We start from the raw sequence: 25,457 nt of genomic DNA, 5'->3' as shown, positions 1-25,457 counted from the left end.
TCATTCTGGGTGAAATATGGTGTGTGCATTAGTAAGGAACTAGCCAGAAAGATTCATTAATAAAAGAAAATGGGTCTCGAGGGCTGGTGGGCAGCTACCCAACTTGAGCAGCTTACCCAGCATGCCACAGGAGGTGCTGTCTGGCTCCCTGACTGGTTCTCAGGAAGCATGATGGCTGTGATGTTCACCTCTCTTTTGAACCATGAAGTGAAAACACAAAGGCAAAACACCCAATGAAAGAGAAAAGGAGAGACAAGACCAAACGATGCACTGAAGACTGAAACTTCGTGAAACTTTACAGAGCAAACTAAAGTCTGTGAACTCGACAGATGCTGACGCTCTCACGGTAGATACCAACATAATCTTTGGAGAGCACGCTTCACTCTTGCTAATCAAAGTAAGAGGCATGTTTGAGCCAAGCTCAGTGCTCCCTGTGTTTAGATTGCTGTACTAATGAAGGAAAGCCACAGAGAACAGTAGAGAAAGACCAGTCATCATCAAGAACAGAAGAGCGCTCGCAATTACTTCTAGAGGACGAGAATTTCAGACAAGATCCTTTGGTAAACATTATGCATAGTCTGGTAATTCATAATCATGAAGACTGAGTCATAAAGGTCTGTACATCCTGCAGCAAAAATAGCTGAAGTAGAACTTTCAATCTGTTCTTTCTTTCATTTGTTCTTTCTTTTTTTCTCTCATTCATCCGATTAACTCCATTCATGGCTGTTTATTAATGATGAGTCTGGCCTTATGCCAAGTAGATATTCAAGTCAATGCTAGCCGTTATTTCAGTTTTTCACATTATTAACATTTTAAATCAACATTTACCAAGATTTACACTACACTTCAAAAGTTTGGGATTGGTAAGATTTTTTAAAAATGTTTTTTAAATAAATTTTTTATACTTAAGGGCCACAAAAAAAAACAGTAATATTGTGAAATATGGCTACAATTTAAAATAAATTTTTAAAACAGTTTTAATTTATTTATTTCTGTGATTATTTGATGAATAGTAAGTACAAAAGAACAACATTTGTTTTGGTATAGATTTTGTTGGTAATGTCTTTATAAAGTATATACCTGTATATACCTGTTTCTGTATATGTAATTATAGTTTAACTCATTGATTATTTTTATTTGTTGAAAGTCATTGTGAATTTCCAATTATAATCCATCTTCCCCTTGGACAATGAAGTAGTGTCAAGGTAAACAAGTTACTTATCTGAAAAAGTGTAGCAATTATAGCTCACTAAAAAGAGAAAGTAGTTTCAGAACAAAGAGATCGATTATGAATTTCAAAGAATTTTTTTTTTAAAATAATATTCCTCCAAATTGTGTGCTTATGCTTTAGCAAAATACAGTTTTTTAACAGAAAAATATTCTCTTTTACAAGTAGGAATGTAGAAATTCTGATGTTCAGAGTTTTAATACAACAGGTGTTTATGAAATCTGCCATAGATTTAGTTTTTTTTTTAGTTTTTTTTTACACAACATTGTAACTATTTTAATGAGATTTAGCAACATTAGGGTCTACCAAAAACCAAAAAAAAAAGAAAAAGTAATTGCTGTAACTGTTCAATCACTGTGTAAAATTGTGTTGCTTACTCATTTTTCCTGTCATCCAAGTATAATTTTTTCAGGCATCACTTTACAAACCAAAAGCAAAAAGAACTTAAATAGACTGATGGGAAAGAAAATTGTAGCAAAGAAGATTGACAAACAACTAGAGAGAAAGAACGAGAGAGAGAAATGACGAACAAAGGCAATCTTTCATGTTTTGAGGTGCCGCAGGGACATGATGCAGAAAACTTTAAATTGATAGGGAGTTCACTGCAGGCTTATGTAACCCTCTCTGGCATTTCCTTTCTTTCACCTTCATTCATTTGTTTTCTTGGTTTTTGTGTGCCTGTGTCTCACCCTTTGCCTTTTGTACTCTAAAGCATACAGGTGCCCCAGAGCTGCAATTTACCTCTGCATTCTTCTCTGGTTCCTCTGCCTTCTCCTTCCTGTTTCCCACCACTTCTCAAGTCAAAACCATCATCCGTTTCCCTCTTTAACAAGAGGAAGAACGATCCAGAATATGTGAATGAAGACAGGCTTTGCATTCACATATCTTGTGAAGCATTTTTAGAGTTATACCATTTGCCAAAACTACGCTACTGCCAATATTTTTAGTAGTCTTTTTAAAACACTCTAGCTTTTCCCAAAACAAGTGGTATGATGGTGGAATGCTACAAATCCTGCAAGTTTCTTCTAAACTGTCTACTCTCTTTATGTAGAATAAATAAATAATTTTAGACTGATTCAGTTCATTCAAGTGGTTCACTTGTGGTTTACATGAATCATCTGAACCATCAGTTTGTTTGAATGGCATCTGTCAAGGCATGGAATATATAGAGAAGCAAGTCAACAGTCAGTTTTGGAATTTCATGTTTTTGGAAGTGGGAAAAATAAGCAAGTGAATGAGCGAGTGAATTTGACAAAGACCAAATAGTGAAGACTGGACGACTGGGTCAGAGTATCTCCAAACCTTCTGGGAGTCGTAGTGCAATACAGGACAATAATAAAGGTCTGGAACAAGAAACAATGGAAACAGGTAGCCTGGTCTGATGAATCATGCTCTCTTTTAAATCAGGCGGATGGATGGCTGGGTATGTGTGTGAGAAGGGATGGCAGCAGGATGCACTATGGGAAGAAGCCAGGCCGATGGAGGCAATGCTATGTTCTGGCCAATGTTCTGCTGGAAACCTTGGGCCCGTAGATTGTAAATATAAAGTATCATTAAATAATCAATAATTAAAAAAATTCAGTACTTAAATAGATTCGGTACAATTAGCAACTCTTCTTTACCAGAGTCTGTTTTCTAAAGAGTAGCTTTACTGTAATTTTACTGATTTGAGAGTAGCTTGTATTTTGGGATGCTTCAGCTTCAAAGCAACTTCCCAAACACTGCTAACATAAGAAGTCATGTTTCATTTTTCAAAATGTCACCATGTCCATTTCACCCTCTGTGCTCTGAGGAGTATGCAATTACATAAAGTGGTTGGAAACCTTTTATCATGTCGTTAACAGTCATTTCTGTTTAGTTTTTACTTCATAATGCTTTTTTTTTTGGATTTGTCATTTGCCCCTTGCTTCGCTTGCTTCTGATGGAAGGCTATAGAATGTGAGAAATTCATTATTCAATAAAGTTCTTAGCCACATGCCGATGGAAGGAGGCGGGAGAACATGCCATTTGCCCATTTTCTCATAAAACCTTAATTTATTATTCTTATGAGATGTCTCTTGGTTAGTCTTGGGTTTGTACCCATAATGAACTGTGAAGTATATACATCTACAGTGGGGTTCAAAATTCTTAGAAAACATTGAAAATCTAGGTTTATTTTTATTTGAACCTATAAATGAACAATGTCTATGGAGATAGCAAGGGAAATATATAACTAAATACCTTAGAAAACCTTGCTTCACTTTGTGACATTGATCATGTGAACTCCTTGGTACAAAAGGTCAGAATTTCTTTCTTCCACTGAAGCACAAGATGCTCTTTGGAACATTCTCAAATCATGCTGGAGAACATGGATCATCTCACAAATTAGTCTATAATAATCAAAGTCCCTTTAAGACAAGTCATGTCACTCAGCGGCCATCTTTGAAGCGCCTCTCGGGCATGCAAGAGCAACTCCTATCTCTTTGAATGGGGAAACATCAAATTCTACAAAACTGTTCACTAAGTTTGCGATTAAATTTCATATTTGAAATCACCAAAGAAATCTGATATCAACTGTCATATATGTTGTTTATTTTGCTCAAATAGCATTCGCAGTCCTGAGCGCATGTCTCAGACGCTGACTGTTTCTATAGCAACCGGCAGCTGCAGTGACGCGCTGACTTTACCAATTAGCGATTGGCTCCTTCAATCAGAAGGTGTGGCTTCCTGCGAGTGAGCGACCATATAGAACATTGCATTTTTTCCCCATTCAAAACTGTACGAGTGATACATCTTGGTTATCCTATAGTCTTTTGATAATAATTTATTGCACTAAAGATAAACGTTTTTTGCTGGTGCTTTAACCCTCATTTAAAAAATGAGTTCAAGGAACTCATGGTGGGAAAATACTTGTAAAACATGCTTGTAAGACATCTGATTGTTTTTTTTTACACAACTCTTTGCGTAAAAGGTGACGCTTCGTTCACTTCTTCAGGTTGACTGGTTAAAAAAAGGTGATTTGCACCTCCGTCATTGTCACCTCTGGTATTAATTTGTCAGATACACTTTGTCACCCAACCCACATATCTAACAATTGTCAGCAATATTACGCCTATGACGGAAAGTCAATATCACCCTTTGGTAAATGGTGACAAACTTGGGTTCATTACATTTCCATGGAGCAGCTGTCACAGCAACTCATTCTCGGCTTCACGTGTTATCTCCAATCCTGTCAGGATGCGTCAGTGTCAAAGCATAACCCATACAGCCGATGGGAGTCATTGCCACACTTGTCACAATACCATGTAAAGTTTGAGAAAGTGTTAAAGTTACCCACTCAACAAAATGGTCTTGGAGAGCCAGGTGTATTCTTGTTAATCTTTGTATTTATTTGTGAACACTGCATATATAAAATAGCAGGTTGATGGTAGTTGTGAAAAAAACTAATTCGGTCAGCAGAGGGCACTCTCAGTGGAATTTGAAATCACATTTACATTGTTTGATCTGTCTTTGATCTCTTTGTACTGACCTTGAATATTGGCCTGGATATTCTTCTGCATTATGTCAGCCAGGGATTGTTCTATGTTTCATAAAACTATATGCATCCTAATTCTAAAATTCAATGAAATGTTTGTTTTACCCAGAATAGTATAGTTTTCAGATTTACATTTACCACATTTATGAAAAATGAGAAGTGAAAAATACATGGGTTTACTATTGCTTCATCCACTTGTTTGCCTTTTCCCCCTGTGAAGTCCATTCTGTGTCTTTGAAATGTATATTAAACAGTAAACTAAGAGGAGAGTTGAGCTCTGAAGTATCTGCTTTGAAATCATTCTGAAATCAGAGAAATCTGGGTGCATATTTTACTCCAAATGCTTGCAACATCATATGACTGTGACTGAAACCGGTATGATCTAGTCCAGTGGTTCTAAACCACATTCCTGGAGCCCCCAACACTGCACATTTTGCATGTTTCCTTTATTAAAATCACTTGATTCAACTCGGTGTCAGACAAGGAGATGTGCATAATATGCAAGAACGTGCCAACACTGATCTAATCAACAAAATTAGACACAAAAATATGCATCATGACATGACTGTTAAAATATATATTTATCGAAGAACGATTTCCCTGCTTAAGATACAAAAGCTGAACACCAGTGAACTGAACTACTTATAAATAAGATTAATAAGCTGTATCCACATCATAAACATAATATTAAAACACATTTTGCAAGCAATGAAGTAAATTAGCATATTCATTCTTGATACATATTTAAATGTGTATACTTCGTAAAATGAATATGATATTGACAAAATATTGACTACACTGTAAAGTTTAAAAGAGATTTTTTTTACACACACAAAAATACTATTTCAGTCATTTTACTTCAGAATTTCATATTTAATTCAATGTGTTACCTGCCACATTATTTTTTTAAATTTACTAGCAATTTTTGAATGAAAATTGTTTCAAGATTTTAAGATTCCAGATTCAAGATTCCAGATTTTTATTTGTCACATACACAGTTGTGTACAAATACAACTGGACAAATACTGAAAATGTGCATTAATAAATATATAAATATTAGATAAAAGATAAATTATTAAGGTAAATGTGCAAAAACAGAAAGTACAAAATTGCAGGTTATGTAAATTCAAAGTAAATCCTACACCATTTTTTTATTCAGTGTAAATTTAACATAGTTCACCCCAAAATTAGGCCACATTCACACAGCAGCAGAATACGGTTGTCCGTTCTGTATTTCAATCATTAATACACTCAAATCTTGGGTATTTACTGAAGTGACAACATTCTAACTAAACTCACACCTGTACATTTTCAGGACTCACAACTGTATTTTCGGCAAACCCCTGCTGTGTGAATGCAACCAGACTGGACAACTAGTTGTCTGTCATTATGTATTATCTGCACATACACGTCTACTGTGTTATGAGTTTTCATTTGTGGTTTTGGAAACATCCAGAGACGCAGATATGAGCTGTGTGTCATATGAAGTTTTAGGTTCAGTCACTGTTCTCCACCGGAGCTACTCCTGTCATCAGTTTTGTGTCCTGTGCATGACTCAAATGCTCCTCGCTTTACTGAGGTGCCTTAATGAAACTTTTGTCATATCAAATATGACCCGGCGTTCTTCAAAATATCTTCTTTTGTGTTCTGAAGAAGACAGAAATTCATACAGGTTTGGAACGACATAAGGGTGAATAATGATGACCAAATTTTCACTTTTTAGGGGGTGAACTATCCTTTTAAAGGGCATTTTCAAGCATGTATGGGTTCCCTTACAGACGGCTTCATAGGAAGCAATGCCCTTTTGTCCTGCACACACAAAGACTATTGTGCCAAGACATTGACCTTTCAGCTCTTATTGTTGTTGTTTATTACCTCAAGCCTTCACAAACGTACCAAGAAAGAAGCTCTTGTGTTCTTTGAAGCTGGCCAGCACCGAGTCTGTCTACTGGCTAACCCTCACCCCATGAAAAAACAATTAGGCCACTTCATAAGAATTGATTAGCATGTTAATGAATGGGCTACACTTTCTCATCAGGAGAGGCTACGGCAGGGGGTAATGAGGGGAGAGGCTGCTCTCAGCACCAGCTCCGTCCAGCTGGTTGTTATGCATGCCGAGAGGCGACATCGATCTCGGAGAAATCTTATTACATGCTCCAGACACTGTCTGCAAATGTTTAGCACTGAACTGAGAGAGGAGGGGAAAAAGTTTCAGAATTTAATGTCGTAAAAAAGGAAGTGATGATGTGTAAAGCATGCAGCCAGGTTCTAAACGATGTTCTCCGCTTTTTTAAATTTCATCAGCGTTTCACGGTAAATGGGAGATGTGGCAAACAGCCTTTAAAATGACCCCGTGCAGTTCACGGTTCGCGGTTCAGTGTTAACAAGCCAGATTTTAGACGGAGTCAAAGGTCTTGTCATATTATATGCACACTGTTGTCCATTTATTATGCTGTCAGAGCCCCTTCATCAAGATGCCCGATGAAGAAAACGCCCTCTGAAGTCTCTGAAAGTACATTTATTTCATTTGTCTGCTAACAGTGTTCAAAGTGGACATACATACAATTTGTCAATGATATATTATATTTTACTATGTTGTTATATATTTTTAGAATAAAATGGTAATTTACTAATGAATTTTAATATTTTAAGATAGAAAGTCCATTTATGGAACGAGTGTAAATAATTAAATCTGTACATATACACTGGCCAAAAATAAAATAAAAATTGAATTAATTTTTGAAGTAGAAAGACTGAAATAGTATTTTCTTTACTGTTTTGTTTTATGTGCATTTTATAACTTGATTTTTTTATTTATTTAAAAATTTTAAAAGCACCAAACGGAAATGAGAAAGGCATGAAAAACGTCCTAAAACAGTAATTATGGGCCTATAGTGTTTGGGACATGCACCTGAGCTGGTTCTGAAAACAGGATCTTTGGTCTTTAAAACAACCCACCTGCTGCTTAAAATTTTAAAAGCACCAAACGGAAATGAGAAAGGCATGAAAAACGTCCTAAAACAGTAATTATGGGCCTATAGTGTTTGGGACATGCACCTGAGCTGTTCTGAAAACAGGATCTTTGGTCTTTAAAACAACCCACCTGCTGCTCCTGCAGCCTGACTCTGGCTCTGTTGCTCTCTCTTTCTCTCTCTCAGGGGATAAAGGTTAAGACTGGTATCAAATGAAGTGTAAAGCACTCATGCCTGTCTTCCCTCTGTCTCTTTTTATCTTTCCCTTCCACTTTTTTGTCTGTTTTCTACCTTCTTGGCAGACCTATATGTTTACCCCACTGCATCTGCCGCAGGCGACCAAATAAGTGTCAAAGAGGGGTGAGAGACAGAGATGGATTTTGAAGTCAAATGTCTTGATGAAGTACCACAGTCTCCCACCAAGGGAAAATTACTGCAGCGTTTCGACCTCTTGCACAACTTGTGACAGACATACATCCTGACTGCTTGGTCAAAATGCCTGTCTTGGCATGATAATAGGTTAAACACAGCAAGTTATGTCTCTATGAATAGGTGAGAGAGAAGAAAAATCAGATGTCAAAATATGGGATCTGCCTAACAGATCTGTCAGCATCTATTATGTCATTAAAATTCATTAAACAACATTGCAGAAAAAAGAGACCCCCCCCCCCACACACACACTGCTCTTGGATGGATTCATTTAGTCATTTTAATAAGCCCTTTAAAACCAAACATGAACACATAGTTAAGTCTAAATGAAATAACTGTAAAGCTAATTTAAATTACAAGCCTCCTAATGTATTAATCTATGATTCATGCAGTGCAAATAATATGACTACTTATTCATTCATTTTATTACTGGCTCTGTTTAATCCTCTTGAATAATTACTTTATTAGAGAGATTTAATTTTATTTTATTTTACCGATATCATGAGCAAAATTATTATAAACAAAGAATGACTAATATATAGATAAAAAAGTTATTAAACACTTTCTATTAAAGGGGTCATATGATGTTGCTAAAAAGAACATTATTTTGTGTATTTGGTGTAATGAAATGTGTTTATGCGGTTTAAGGTTCAAAAAACATATTATTTTCCACATACTGTACATTATTGTTTCTCCTCTATGCCCCGCCATTCTGAAACGCGTCAATTTTTACAAAGCTCATCGATCTGAAAAGCGAGATGTGCTCTGATTGGCCAGCTATCCAGTGCATTGTGATTGGCCGAATACCTCAAGCGTGTGACGGAAATGTTAAAGCCTTTACCATACTGTGATGCTGTCTCCTGGCTCCCAGTGGGGACATAATTACGGATTATAATGACTTATACTGTCTTTTTTTCGCATTGCATTGCATCGCGCCGCGTAAACATAAAACCATGTCTGCATTTGTGATCGGAGAAATGACAAACAACAAGCGTGTCCCAACTTTTTTGGAATCGGGTTTGTATTTCCTCAGCGACCAGCATGGATCAGCTCTAGGCATGACGAAGCGGATATCGTCCTCTTTTGGAAGGCCAAACAAAGTAGTTTCGCTTTCACAAAGAAACACACGGCAACAACAATACCACAGCGAGAATCAAAGTTACGCCTTCTTTCTTTGTGTGAACATTTGGGCGGCGTTATGCAAATCTTCCCACATCATGATGTAGATATGTGGGGGCGTGTTAGAATGAGCCGTTTTAGGTAGGCGTGGTTGACGCTTAACTTTTATAAAGAATATCTCTTTGGATTTGAGACTTTAGTCTTTGCAACTTTACAGATCTTCTTTATGCACCAAGAGCTTGTAACGCTCCAAAGAGAAAGGAAAATTTTAAATTGCATCATATGACCCCTTTAATATGTCCAATAGGTATCAAAAGTGGTGTTGAGAACCATTCAATTTCACTTTTATTTACTTATGAAACACTACTTTCTTGTCAACTCTGTGCATAACTACAATATTGAACACTAAAATGTCATGCAATGCATTATTTTAAGGCACAAATAGCCTTGTTTGCCAACAAATAGAATATAAAAACTGACATCACAATCAGAATCTGACTAAATTAATGGATCCATTTTAATTAACTGATTAAATTAATTTACTTAAGAGTTGTAGAATTTTTAGATTTTACTAAATGAGATAAAATTTTGCAAGCAGAATTCTGCAAAAACGCAACATAAAACACCAGATAATACCTGCAGAACAAAATTTTGGCTGTGATCTCTGAAGGCGTATTAACGAGCCTGATCTCATGACGAAAACGTACCTGTGGGAACTTTTCTGCAAGAGGCAAAATACGTAGCACCATGTGCATTTCGTGACATATGTCCACTGAGTGGTGCTAAAAGAGTGTTCGTGTATCTCCGGAACAGATAAATGTACATAGTGTCTGTTTTATGTGATGTTGGTTTTGTACGTGTCACCACAGTTCTGGCTTGAAATGTCTATCGAGTGGCGCTATAACTTTAATGCTCTGTGACGTTTTAAAATAACGTACCATCTGCACTACACCTGAACCTACCCAATAGTATGAACATAAGATGTGATGTGATATAAAAACATGCCGTTTTAGCTTGTTTTTCGATCTTTCATCTTTCAGCTCTTTCATCGTGAGTCATGCTTTTCCACGGGATTTGCACAAGTCCAATTCCGTGCCGGCTGAGCAACCGGGCAAGCTTGTTACATCTGGAGAGCGAAACATACAGTATGGAGCTTTATTCATAACTGTACGAAATCAATTAAAAGTGCTTGCTGATGTACCACCTCTAGTGTTCATTTCTGTTGGAAACTGCAGTGATATGTACTTATTGGTACGTATTTTGCATTTTGCTAAACATTTCCCACAGGAATGTTTTCATCATAAGATCAGGTCAGAGCGCACCAACAGACGCAGACCAATGCAATAATTGACCGAGTAGGCTACAGTAAATCACTTCTCAGATATTCCAAGACCCGACAAATACCGATTCAACATGTTTGATTGGCGAAATATGCGCCGTCCAGTGGCAACAGGCATAACACAGAACATGTCTTTTGCCGTCTGTTGGTGCAGTGTGAATTGGCCTTAAAATAGCCTTGTTCTCACTGAGTCAGAGCAAAACATGATCAGCAGGACCTTAGGACAAAAAAAAAAAATGAATCAAGCCAAATTAGATTATCATGAAATGAAACAAAGCTACTTAAAGCTGATGCAATTTCTTAATTCTTAATATTGAATTGTGTATTCATCAGGAAATAATGCAGGGTGGGGTTTAAAAAGTGAACAAGTGAAGGCTTTGTTATTACTAGTTAAAGTTATTTTACTCACACAGTTCTGCCTTGGATACATCAGCAAAAAAATAAACGCTTTTTAAAGCTGAAGAGAAAATTATTACCTTTTGATGAATGACTAAAAAACAAACAAACATTGTTTTCTTTAGAATAATATGCACTGATGAATTGCACATAATAAAACCAGGGACATTTATTAGGAGAGTAATTAGAGTCCATTTTTATTTCAGGGTTTCTTTTGTACTCCAGGTGAAAGGAGGGAAATTGTAATAGAATACACCATAACAGAATACCTGACTACCGTGACCAACAGTGACCTTAAACTCCTGACTGTTTACAGACTCAGCAAACATAGCCTAGACACAAAGAAAGTCAGACACAGACAGTCCTCGCTGCTGAAGGAGGACATGCTGTGCTCCTGCTGCACACAAAATGAGATGGAAACACAATTGCACTTTTGAACCTCACGCACTACACATAAATCAGCAACATATTCCATCCTTCTTATGCAAACCACTATAAAGAGCATCTATTGTGCATGCATGTGTAATGTTTACTAATGCTTTGTCAATGTAAACCAGTTTATCATGTCAGTAAAGCACATTTTAATCTCGAGTCTTGAGAGAGAGAGAGGAGAGAATGTTAATAGCAGTGTTAAATGGCAAACAAAATTATATGTGATAAAGATTTTTTTGTTTTTGTTGACTAAAAATAGATAAATTGATAAATAATTGTCCTATAAAAGTGTAAATGTCTCTCACTCGCTCTCTCTCTCTCTCTCACACACACACACACACACACACAGGTTTGTCTTATTATGTTATTCATTAACATAAATCAGATATATAGAATTTACAATGCAATCCAATGAAAAAAATACAGTGCTGGATACTAAGTAATTACATGTAATCTGGATAACATAATCAGAAATAAATTACTTGTAAATACATTATATTACATTTTAAAATGCGCATAGTCAGATTACAGTTACTTTTTTGTAGAATACATGATTACATATTATTCACACAATGGCAGTAAATTATTCATAATTTGATTTGGCCTAATTCTTCTTTTTTCATCTCTATCGAAATGTTACCACTTTTATACATTTGGAAAGTCTTCCATCTTTTCATCACCTCACGAACCCATTGTAGTTCATTCACGAACCCCAGTTTCAGAAACCTTGGCATAACATAATGTTTAATACACTTCCAAAGAATGGAATCTATTTTAGATGAAAAGTAATCTAAAAGTAATCAGAATACATTGCCTAATATGTGTAATCCAAAACATTGTTACAAACTATAATTTCCATAATGTAATTTGTAATCAGTAAGAGACTACAATTTGTAAGTTATCTACCCAGCACTTTATAGTGAATATAACATGATAAACTTTGACTAGAGCATGTAGAGCATAAAAAAACATAAAAATGAACATTGACATATAGAGAGGTAATTTCTCAGTTTTGTTTTTAACTTTTTTCTGTTCTCTTCTGCATCGATTGCCCTGTTTCTACAGGCCGAGCTACAGAAGATGAGGCAACAGGCTCAGGAGACGAAGCAGTTCATTGAGAAACAGGAGGCAGAGGAACGCGAGCTGCTGAAGATCATAGCAGAGGCTGATGCTGAGAGGATCCGGCAGAAAAAAGAGCTCGATCAGGTACAGACAGGTGCAAGGTTTCAGTGAGTGTCCGCGTGTCCTTGTGTTCCTTCTTCAATCGGCTGTTTACGCTAAAGATGAAAGAGACAGTAATCTAGGTTCACTCAAAAGTAATTAGATCTGGAATATCACTTCTGAGAAAGTCCAGCGGGAACAGGGTTAAGCTCTCTTTAAAATAGCAAAAGGAAATTGAGTCACTGGGGAGGCCTAAATTGGTCTTGGCATTTTGAAACATTTAGTGCTTCTGATCTAAGTAAGTCAGCAGTCAAACATGATTAACCAGCTGATCAGTCATTCAATATAGTACAATTCAAATAGTAGGCACTGATGTGATGATCATTTTTTGTGTCTTAATCTATTAAGTTTATACAAAAACAACTTGAATATGCCTCTTATGATGAACATACTTTCAGTTACTGGTTTAAAGTATAGTTTTATATTCTTTGGGAGGGGGGTTAAGGTCTAAAATATCTAGGTGATGTCAGGAGAATGCTTTGAGGAAAAAAAATATTAAGATTGAAAGGCTTTAAAATAGTTTTAGCCTAATCTTTTATTACAGTAATATGTCTTCTTAAAAGTGGTGAAAAGTTTTTTGTTTTTTTTTGCGCTCCAATCGATCAAAAAAAAAAAAAAAAAAATTATTATTATTTTAGAAAATGTTGAGGGTATGGTTGTGTATCAAAGTCAGTAGGCTTTTTTTTTTTTTAAGTTTGTCTTTTCATGATGTGAAAATATTAGTTCAGTTCTTTGAGATAAATACATTCAGTGAATAACCTTATTAAAACATCATGACATTGAAGATTTAAAAATTATAATATTTGTACTAAATACCGTTTACCTTTAAATTGTATTTATTTATTAATTTATTCATATATCTATCATAATGTAAAAAAAAAAGAATACACTTACATAGACTCAAGATGCAAGGAAAAGTCAGCACATCATAACAAAAATGTATAAAACCAAAGATGACTTAATTTTATTTCAGATATTCTTGTTTGTCTTTTAGCTGAATTAAATTTAGATGTATATGTAGCTTCGGCTGTAGGCTTGACTATTAGTTTTTATGGAGAAGAAAACAAAAGGCTTCATAAATACTTTTTTAACACATTCAGTAACATCATTTTTTTTACAGCATCTTTGGTAAGTCATTCAGGTCACTATTAAAGATCATAAATTGAATGTAATGTTAATATCTGCTGCTGTACTTTGCTGACATTGGTTCTTTGGTAAAGGTTAACCCATTCAAAGGGCATTCTGTCCAAATTGCCTCTGCTGACGCCAGCTTTCATACTCTTTTGGCTATCCATACACATTAATAAAGCTTCATCGTCTGTACATCCCTGTGCTCCCCAAACCATATTGTATACTGTATGTGATACAACTAATACCTTATACATAACATGCATTACACATATAGCTGTACATTTCAGCATTGCAGAATTTTGTGCATACACTTTAGTTTAGTGAAAGTTGAGAAAGAAAGTGGTCAATGGTCAATGACCATTTTACATAACTTCCTTCCTAGTATATATGGTGTGTAGAATAACACAAAAATGATTTAGATCAAAGAAAATGTTATATTTATTTATTGCGTATGGCCTTCCAAATGTTTCCCCTGACTTTTTGTTAAAATCCATTAAGTAAAAGACCCTAAAACTTCTTTATAAGACATTTTCCCAAACCTTCACAATATTTGTCATGTTGCATGACATTTTTGGCTATTATCCTGAAAAGACTAACACTGCTGAGTCATCAAATCTTTGCAGAAAACACTGGCCTGCCTTTTATTTCTATAATATATCGTCTCACCTCAGTCAGAGGTGTAAGTACTTTGAAGGTTTTCTCACAGATGCTTGAAGATGTGTTAAAAGTACCAGAACTTCAGTACCAATCTGGGTAAAAATAAAGGGAATGCAACAAAAGAGCTAGCATTTATACACAATCAATGATCATTAACTGAGAGGATAGTGAAATTTCACAGTTTTTTGAATGTTGCCTTTTATCTACATTTGTGTATTGACTGGGTATTTCTGTGTTTGTTTTCAAGGTGAGAAATGAGCGTGACCTCCTGGGGATGCAGTTGATGAAGAGAAACGAAGCACTGGCATTACTGTACGAAAAGATCAAAATCCAGCATTCCATCATGAACAAGGGTGATATTCAGTACAATGAAAGATTGGAGGATATCAGACTCCTGAAGCTAGAGATCAAGAAGCAAAGACGAGAAAAGAACATCCTCAACAAGACCGTCTCTAATGTGGAGGACCTCAGGTAACACACATTTCTTTTCAAAGTATCTGTCCACATATGGAAGTGTTTCGGTTTGACGTTGCACACTAAGAGTAGGCTTAGGGCGGTTTCACACTAAAACGTGTTTGACGTCAGAGATTGATTCGTTTGGTTGGTGTGAAGGCTGTTTACGGTTCATGTGGAATGGAGTAAGCCTGAAAGTAATCTGGCTTAATGTTGTGTAAGTGAATGACTTTTGATGCACTTTTGAACCACTTTATGACTTATATACAGCTATAATTTCTTTTTTTTTAACATCTATTGCTCTAAAACCTTATGGAAGCAGGTGCTCGATCGCTTTTCTGCAACACTCATGTACTCTTCAGAGGTATAATGACATAATGATTATGCCTCAATCATAGGTACATAAAGCACAAAGAGATGGAGCTAATTGAGTGCCTGTCAGATAATTCTCTTGTCAGTATTGACCTCCGCTAGATGTTTATTGATGTTTTCAAAAGCTGTAATTCACCACTCTCAATAACAGTCATTTTTTCGGTCACAAAAGACGTGCGATAAAAATCACTTTTAATGGAGTTCTTAGCTGAGTAAAAAGGAGGCGGCAAGAGCTCGCTGTGGAAAATGAGGGAGCGTTTGAAAGCACTGGCAGGTCTCGCATCTAAAGTCAAACCAGATCTATAATAGATGGGTTTTACTAAGCTTCTATTGGTTATTTTAGTAACATAAGGGGTGGTGATGACCTCACATTCTCCTCCATATCTCAAGCCAATGCAAAATCTCTAAATATTCAGTGAGTCAGAGTCTGAATTATGTACTGAAATTTCCATCGCCCCAAAATGATTTAATTAATTTAACCAGGTTCTCTCCCGTGAATAAGAAAGACAGTCACCAAAAGAGAGATTTTCTTCTTCTCCTTTTTTGGTTACATTTCACTGATCTTTATCAACCACTTAAATGAGAAAAAATCTCTATGTACATTAAAAAATTTAAAAGGAAGTGATAACAAGCAACCAATTTGTTCAAAAACACTGATTCAGGAACAACAAAAATGTTTTTAGGAGCAAGTCATTGAATCATTGAATTGTTGAATCATTTGTTGAGTTAATGAGTAGGGTTGGGTATCGATTGGGTTTTTTACGATACCGGTGCCAAATCGATAGTTTTAAAACGGTACCGGTGCCTAAACGGTGCCTGAACTGATACCTTAAAAAAAACAAAACGCTGGATAACATTAAAGAACATTACAAATATTTAAAATAAATATACATAGCATTCACATGCTCCTCGTATGCTCTCATTTCCCGAGTTGTGCTTCCCTTACTCTAAGGCTAATAAATGTATTTCACGATCTGGGTCATTATTTAATACAAAACAATATTTAATACAAAACCACACATAATGTTTCTACTGTATCTCTGTCAATCACTCTGACATTTAGTTAAAATGAGTGAATTGACTGAGTGCTGTCCGTCACTGTCTTTAATCAGTTCTGTGAATGACTGTATGGTATGCCACATGCACTGTAATATGTTTTATATTAAATATAACATTTTCAAATGGAAATAGAAACAAGATTGTTTTATAAAGTATGCGTTCATATTTAAGGGCTAGATTTTCGCTGGAGGAAACAGCTGTGGTGTGATGAGGGGTGAACAGCGAAAACTTTACAGTAGATGGGAAACTGATTGCTCCCTCGTGATCTTTTGTAAACTGTATTTATGACAAAGAATTGCACAGATACAGATATTATAACAATCTATCGATAAACACACACCTTGTGTCCTCTGTTTCTGTTTGAGAGTCTGCTCGCGCTGCGCCGCCGCAGTCTGCGGATTGAAAAGCGCGCTGAAAGACGGGGAGGAGACTAAGTCTGCCGCCGTTTTCATATGAAATTTAAAGGGAACTGACTCGGAGGCGATCACAAATTTGTGTACAGTTTATGGAGCTAATAGCTATAGTCCTGCTAAAAATGGACTAGCGACGCCCATGCTTCTTACGTCCATTTCAAAGACAAATATTTCAATCGATCGCTCAGGCATTTAAGTGGCACCGAAATCTGCGTTCTGATTCGGTTCTAGTACATACCGTTTAGGGTTAAGGTTAGGTTAGGCACCGGGTTTTGGTACCCAACCCTATTAATGAGTGCCTCATTGAATCGTTCACTCAAATTATTTTTCACAGCTCTGATTCATTCATTTAAGAAATAAGTGGCTATGGCTGAATACAGAATGGCATACCACTCTTACTATTTCTACCATATTACTATTTAACCAAAAGCAGTACGCAGTTCTAAATTTAACCTGTCTTTATGAGCTAGTCATTGAATAATTCACTTCAATGATTCATTCACAACACTAATTGATTCTAGAAGAAAACAAGCAACTGGCTTTATGAGTGAGTTCTTGAATCATTCACTCAAATGGTTCGTTCACACTCTAATTAATTCATAAATGAAGCAAGTGATTTTGCTGAATTCCAAACCATGTACTAGCATGCTACTCTTACTGATTATTCCATAGAAAGATATGATAAAATTGTAAGAGTAGTATTCTAATAAGTGCTTCTGAATTCAGCAAATGTCTTTATAAGCAAGTCATTGAATCATTCACTAAAACGATTTGTTCACAACTCTGATTCACTGAAGAACAAAACAAGAAACTGTATTTATGAGTGACTTGATTCATTCAAATGAATTGAAAGCTCTGATTCATTCAAGAACAAAACAAGCTACTGTCTGTATGAGTGAGTCATTGAATCATTGACTCAAATAGTTTGTCCACAATACTGACCGATTCAAAAACCAAACAAGCAACTGTTTTTATGAGTGAGTCAATGAAACATTTGCGTGAATGATTCATGCACAACACTGATTCATTCAAGAAGCAGCTGTCTTTATGAGTGACTCATTGAACAATTCACTCAAATGATTTAGTTCAAATGTCTGATTCATTCAAGAATGAAACTACTGTGTGTTGCTCAGTGCAAACTTAAGGGCTTGTTCTTTTTAATTAATCCATCGACTTTCATTTATTTCACTTCCGCAAACTATGGTTTGCTACATTCTAGTCGGCTGCAGTTGGATTGGCATTCTCACTTTAGAGAGCATTTTTGCTTCTGCTAAAAAATGAGCACTCTTCAAATCACCCATGTCCCCGTAGCACCCTTAACTCTCAACAGAAAACATACTCGTATCATTGTTCTTCCTATACTCTGAAACATATGTGAAAATCAATGAGCTAGTGGTAAGGTTTCAGAGAGACTTGTCAGCAGCCGCTGTGCCAGATGGGTTGACTTGACGCTCGAGCTTGGATGCCAAGATCTCTGCTGATATACAAGCCTCTATGGTAAACAGGTGGCAAATTTGAGTCATTATTGCTGTCATCAGTGCAATGTAGTTCCCTCAAAGACGCTGACTGTAGCATATCACTGCCTGGCTGTGGAGCAATATTTCCTCTAGGTTTAAGGGTTTCTGGGACAAGTCCATGAAAGCAAAGTCTCATGAGGAACTGACATCCTTCTGTGTTTACGTTTATACATTTAGCGCATGCTTTCATCCAAAGCAAATTACAAATGAGGAATTCAACACAAAGTTTCAAAACTGCTTCTTGCACAACAGAAGCAAACAGTGTGTTTATAGTGTGGTTATTAATTTTTTTTACTCCTTTTAACCAGATTTTTAATTTTTTAAATTTAATTATTTATTTATTTTTAATGCTCTTTTACTCTTCTTGAAACACGGGTACTCATGGCACAGGATACTACATAAATGACGCATATGAAATGCATTTGAACATTTTGTGTGATTGGCTCATTTGAAATGTACATCTGTGCTTTCAGTATATATATATATATATCTATACTGTAGATCCTTTAAAAAGTAATGGTTGCTTTCACATTTCTGGAGAAAATTAGAATCTTTTATGGCACCATTTATTACTTTAAAGCTTGATGGACATGCTCTCTGTGAACTGTCATTGTCTACCAAGAAATGTGTAAATATCTACTTTTGTAATCCACAGATTGGTTTGGAGCAAAACAAGTAAATTATGACAAGAATAATTCCTTCGACCATTGAAAAGTTTGGGGTCGGTATGTTTCACACGATTTTTCAGAAATCATTCTAATAGAAGCATTTGTTATTATTCATATGGAAAACAGTTGTGATGCTTCATATTGTTGAGGAAAAAAAGTGTCTTTACTGTCACTTATGATCAGTTTACAGCATCCTTCATGAATATATATAAAATAAAATAAAATAAATCTTACTGAACGCAAACGTTTGAATAAAATTTCAGGAATCTCACCGGAATGGATCCAGCTTCATAGAAGAATATCCAGGAATCTCATAGGAAAAGATTCTTGAAATATTTCAAAATAGTCTATAGGCGCGTTTCCATTACCCTTCAAATTGCGCAAATTGAAATTGCAAATTGAAAATACGCCTAATGGAAACGTATGTCAATTTCGCAAAAACGGCCATATATCGCAAAAAAGTTTTTACGCTTGCATGAGGTGGTTTTTCAGGCAATGCGAAAAAGGATTAATTCGCAAAACTGCAATGGAAACGGCTTTTTCGCATTTACAGGTCACATGGCGTATGTAAAAAGTCATATGATCATTCTTCAACGTACTATAACCTCCAAGAAACACTTCATAAGTGGCCGCGCTCCAGTATAAGGGGATTTCCCTACTATTAATACTTAGACAATTTACACTGCACACGTCTGCGGTGCAGTGTGGCTCTGATACAGTCACTGAAGCTGATTACGGCCACTCAATGCTTGTGTTTATGTTTTTATACAGTCTGTGGTTTATTCCAGCTGTGCCACGCACGTTTCTGAAGTGACACTCTTTGCTGCTTCTGTAAAGATACACGCATAAGCCTCCTTTGAATAAATATAGCCAAAATCCCACCAAAATCTGTTGCCATGACTTATCGCGAGACGCAAAAGGTTACGTTTAAGTCTCATAACATTGGTTAATGGAAACGCCGTCATTTCGCAATACTTTTTTATCGACATTCAGAAAATATCGCCAAAGTTTTGTGCAAATCTGTAATGGAAACGCGCCTTATGTCAGTGATGCTCCAAAAAGACCCTAACACATTCAGATGGGAATTCATCTATTCCTGTAGAGTGACCTAAAGAGAGTTGCTGTACCGCTGTTGTCACCTACTGAAGCGGAAGGTGCTAGGGTGATAACTTTGACTTGACGTCTCTGTGTTAGTTTGTCAACTCATGGGCCCCTGAATGCTTGTCAACAAGCTTGTGATTCAGTCACAAGTAATTCTCTGCCTCTGTGCAACTTAGCAATTAAACTGTGCTATATACAACCAAAAATAAAGCTGTAGAAAAGGTGGTCAAAAACTCCTCCGGTCCATAAGAACTGCATTCAGATGTGCTAAGGAAGCTCCTCCCAACATCCACTCAACAGAGACAGAGAATGATTGGAATGTAAATGTAACCATTTTCTTAATAATGACAGCCGAATGAACTCTACTTCTCAAAAGAGATTGCAATCAAGGCTCATGTACATAATGATAATGTATGCAATTTTAAATCATACATAGATACATGCTCAGACTTTTCACACTACCCACAAGGTCACCCCATATCATGATAAGGTACTTATACTGAAAATTACAATTGAGAGATTACATGTGCGTTCTTTTGATAAGGTTTTTGACCTTCCCATTAAGTTTTAGAAAGATAGAACTATAGGTCTGCACAATTGCTAGAATAAATAATTGAGATTGGGGCTACTGTGATTAACAAATCTTGAAAAGTGATGATTGTATTCGAGGTTTTACATTGTGTTTGTTTGAATGTCCATTGTGTGCATGAATGCAGTGTTCAATTGGAAGCATGTACTGTATATTAGCCCCTGTTCTATATAAATGACTGGATTGCTTATATAATTCTAAACCGTCATTAGACGGTGAAGCCACCAGAAGTGTTCAGTGCTGTTCCACACCAAGTTTTAAAGTAACATTTCAGATAGATCTCATATTATTGCAAGAACAGTATTAGCACTGGTTTTTACTTAACAATTTTTGCAGTAAATGAGACCATGATAATTTAAGCCATAATGAACTAAATTCTGTTGCATTTTGCCTGAAATATTCATTAGAAGATTCAAACCACCGAGTGGAATGAACAATACAGAGCATGGACCAATGATGTGAAAGTTTGTGTTTATGTGTGCGCGTGGTTTTTCTTTGATCCAGCTTTGAACCAAATTCTTGCGTTGCTTTCATGCGTTGTGTGTTTGTCTACTGTAATGAGGAGGTCTTTCCATTTCAAATGATTTCAAAGAGCCCATACTCCAAAATAAATTATGTTTGGCTAACTCTGCCTGAATCACAGGGTTACCCTTACGTGCACTTCACGTCAATTAAAACAGCATTAGTACGTGTTCTACTGCTCTCAAACTTCTTTTCCTCGCTCCATTCCCTATTTTTTATTGCATTAGATGAACATTATATAATTGCTTCTCTGAAATAAGGACAGAAATAGAAAGAAAAATAGAATGAGAGAGAGAGAGGTTACGACAGATAGACCTTACCTTTGACATTTTAGCTCACTGCTGCACATTTTCCGGACAGAGGCCTTGGACTCTATCACAGCTCATTGTTTTATATGTGTACTGCTGTAGGCACATTTCTGTAACTGCTCTATTTTTTCTTTCTCTTTTCCTCCATATCTGTCTCCCACCGGTGCCCAGTAGCACTTGTCTTCCATTCTTTCTACTTTTATTACTCTATTTCTTCTCTTAAGCATGAACATTTGTAGTTTAGCGGTCGGTATATCATTGAAATATGTCACTTTCTACAAATTAAAAATGGTGACGTTTTTTTTTTGTGTGCGTGTCGATCATGGTAAATGTGAACTGTGATCAAGTATGGAACATTATACTCTTTCATACTGCTCGGAAGTGCATTTAGTCTACATCGCACACTAGAGTTGCATGGCATGGTGCTAAAAAATGACAAAAGTTTCAAAAATCTGTCAACAAGACTTCCATCTTTTATTCACCTCTGGTTGAGCTAGGTGAAGCACACGGAACCATATGTTCCTCCCATCCTCTTTCTCATTAGAAAACGGAAACTTGAAAAGCAATTGAGTGGCATTCTGACAGATTAATTCCCAGTAATCCGCTTCCATTAAGATCAGCATGAATATTTCATAAGAATGAAATAAATGTTCCTTAAGCATTGTCTAACTGCTAGCTGCGCTACCTTGAGCCTTACTTGTAACATGGCATTATAGGCCGCTTTCTTCAGTCAAACCAAAGATACAATCCCTCAGATAATAGAGGTTTTATGCATTCAGTCTTCACACATGTTCTTGGCAGCTGATAAAACACAAAATCAAATGAGGGAGAGAAAAATGCCAGCTTTCTTTTAGTAAAAAAAACAAAAATGGTATGAGCAAGAAATAATCAGTCAGCCTGTCATTATTGCAAAATAAATCCCTAAGCAGAGGCGGTCTTACATCATCCTGAAGTTGTTTTACAATAATAACCGACTGAAGATGGAAAATCAAGTATTCCAGAATTATTATTATTATTATTATTATTATTACAATCTGCTGTTTCCAAACCAGGGTTATTATAGTTCTGTTATGACAACTATTGTAAGATTTTAGCATGGTAATGGATATGACAATGTTAATGTATTTGGTCTTGGCGGGATAGATCTGCTATGTTGCTGAATTGCTGCTGCTGTTGGTTGTTGCTGTTGTTGTAGATTATTGCTGCTGCAAAGCAAGTACATGAACTTGCTACTGCCAATACATATGCTGATATGGTGCTGTGAGTATTTAAGATATACTGCTGCTGAACAAATAGCATTTAAAATAACCCATAGGAGCTCTATACAGGAGGAGCTGGGGAAGGTGGAGGATTTCAGAGGAACCCTGAAAGCGCGCTGCGAAATGCTCTAGTGAATGCTAACCAGCCATTTAAATGTAAAGCAGCAAGCTAATTGGCTGTGTATGCAACATGAACCAATCAGCTTATGCCAACTAGTTTGATGCTGTGAATATCATCAGTTTGCGTTCACATTCTGTTTTTGGCTGCTTACAGAGCCTGGGGCTGTCACAGAGACAGGTGGGGTATCTCAAGACACCTATATCAGTGATATATGTCAGGTGATGGAGACATTATGTGTGGCATTTTTAAGAATCACTTGCTGCAGCTTTAGGGTGGTGTATGTGGAAGTGCTATGGCCTATAGGAGGTGGCTGTTAATATTTCTTATTGGGAAGACGCTGGTGTTAATGTTGCTGATGATAATTAGGCCTGTACACATTAACAAGGCCAGTTCATGACACCATTGCCTTTTGTTTTACCATTTTCTGCTATTGCCTGCAAATATGTGTAGTTTCAGTGGGAAGACCGCGTTCTGCAACACAGGAAAATGTGTGTGTGGGCGAGAGTCCTGAACTCTATAAGCGTGTTGATTAAAGTTTAAGTCACTGATATCAACCCTGCCTTCCTGAATAAATCAATCTATATACCCCAACCCACTCTTTCTCTCGCCTTCCGTATCTCCATGCAGATCTCAGTCGAAGCAACAGCAAAAAGGAGGAATACAAACTAAAACACTGACTAAGAGAAACATATGGATAAAATGCATGTGGGTTTCTTTTTTCCATTCTAAATCAGTTATTTATTTGTCATAGTGGAATTAATTTGTTGACTGCGAAAGATGGATGGCTTGCTTTTGTTTAGTGGACAGTGATGTATTTATGCAAAACACAATTGAGAAGAGAGAATAGAGAGAGCAGAAAACAAAAGCTTTGCCAAAAACACAATTAAAATGCATAAATTAACAAAAGGCAAGCAAATGGAAAGGCTGCTTTTATTTTTCCCAATCTGGACAGGAAATCCTTTCAGGGATCTATTGTCTGTTGTAAGGTGTAGTAAAATGACCAATTCCTAATATTAATATGTCTCCCTGGAGCACTGATGTCAGTAATTACTGTATGCACTTGTGTCACATTTTATGTTATTCTGTTTCTTATATGTAGTATATTATTTTTAACGTGTAGAAATATCATGCATTTACTGTATGTGCACACAATACCAAGTAGCTTTTGTTAGGAACAGAACAAACTGAGTGCCACTAAAAGTATTTTATTAAAGCTCCTGGAAAGATTTCCCACATACAAACTTATGTTGAGAACTGGAGTAATCGAAATGCAATGTGAAGAAGTCTTAGTGTTTCAGGGTCGGATTAGACCTGTCTTGAGCAAAGTGATCAAAGAATACTTCCTCTCACCTAATAAAAGTTTGGACGAAGTAAATGGAAGTGGCACTGGCAATTGTGGCTTTCCAATTGATTCATGTTTTGATGTTTTTAAAAGTTGTTTTCTTCATTTGGTTGATCTTAATAGTGCTGTAATAGTAGAATGACTACACGTATGATAAAATACGTATACATGTCTTTTTGTGTGTATGCACATTCCATTCCAGATTGTCTGTTGGGATTTCCAGTGACTCTGTCTGAACATTACATCTGCACACCAGTATCTGGCGACATGTCTATTGCTGTGTCTAATTTAGAAGGCTGCACCCCCGTAGGCCACATTTGTCAGCCGCATACATCATTGAGGCTGTCTCAATTCAGAAAAGTAACCATTAGATTCCAAAGAAGGTAAGAAATTACAGTAATTAGGCTTCAAAATGAATAATGGTTACTTTTCTGAAAGGATATGTGCGAAACGCACAGTATATGGCAGACAAATGCAACCTGCATAGGGTGTAAACCTTAAAAATTAAACGGCTTATATAAAGTTACTGAATCATTCATTTAAATGATTTGTTCAAAAACAAATTGTTCAGCAACAAATTAAATCACTTAATTAAAATCACCAAATGATTTGTTCAGTACCGCTGATTCATCCAGGAATGAAGCATTTGATTGTGGTTATGAGTGAGTCATTGATTCAATTTGCTTATCCGTTCAAAACAATTAATTTATGAATGAAACACCACCGACCGTGTGTTGCTCTGAGATGTGCAGTGCTTCTGTTGTGAATTTGTTTGGAACTATTTCCTTTGCTGGAACAAGGTACATGTAATCAGGGGTGTGAAGTAACAAATTACAAATACTCACGTTACAGTAATTAAGTAATTTTTATCAGTAATTGTACTTTTTTGAGTAGTTTAAAAATTGTGTACTTTTACTTGAGTACATGTTAAGTGATGTATCGGTACTTTTACTCCGCTATTTTCCTCCGTTTGTGGTCGTTGCATGCTTATTTTATATTTATTTTTATCCATCAATGTGATTGGATAGATAGTAATAGGTCTCGTGACTTTCATCAAATCAAATTGTGCATAGAAAACTTTAACCGCCAACTGTTTATCATGGCTGCTGGAAGTGCATTCTTCAAGCATCAATTCAGTCGTATCTTCCTCTAACTTAATATGTTAAGGTAAATTTCGGATTTCTGCTTACTAAATGATTTGTATATATGCTTGCCTATCTACACGGCCTGAAATTTGGTGTGAGGTTGCGGGTATTGCGTATAGTGTTAAGTGTTAACTCCCGTGTAGCGTCTGC

The 25,457-nt window shown here is 36.2% G+C and overlaps 1 protein-coding gene across 1 annotated transcript in view; it reads left to right on the top strand.

Moving 5' to 3' along the window:
• The window catches only part of LOC107568134 (cilia- and flagella-associated protein 58), a gene marked incomplete at its 5' end in the record, with an annotated part of 101,035 nt that overhangs the window by 27,102 nt on the left and 48,476 nt on the right, over positions 1 to 25,457 (top strand). The window contains 2 exons of the mRNA XM_016253990.1: positions 12,495 to 12,635; positions 14,686 to 14,909. Coding sequence (XP_016109476.1) covers positions 12,495 to 12,635; positions 14,686 to 14,909 — 365 coding nt within the window. The remainder of the gene's footprint in view (positions 1 to 12,494; positions 12,636 to 14,685; positions 14,910 to 25,457) is intronic.

The sequence above is a fragment of the Sinocyclocheilus grahami genome, unplaced genomic scaffold (genome assembly GCF_001515645.1).
Source record: "Sinocyclocheilus grahami isolate Dianchi unplaced genomic scaffold, SAMN03320097.WGS_v1.1 scaffold1219.1, whole genome shotgun sequence".
NCBI classification, from domain to species: domain Eukaryota; kingdom Metazoa; phylum Chordata; class Actinopteri; order Cypriniformes; family Cyprinidae; genus Sinocyclocheilus; species Sinocyclocheilus grahami.
The sequence above is the reverse complement of the archived record's forward strand: the minus strand, read 5'-3'. Positions and strand labels throughout refer to the sequence as shown.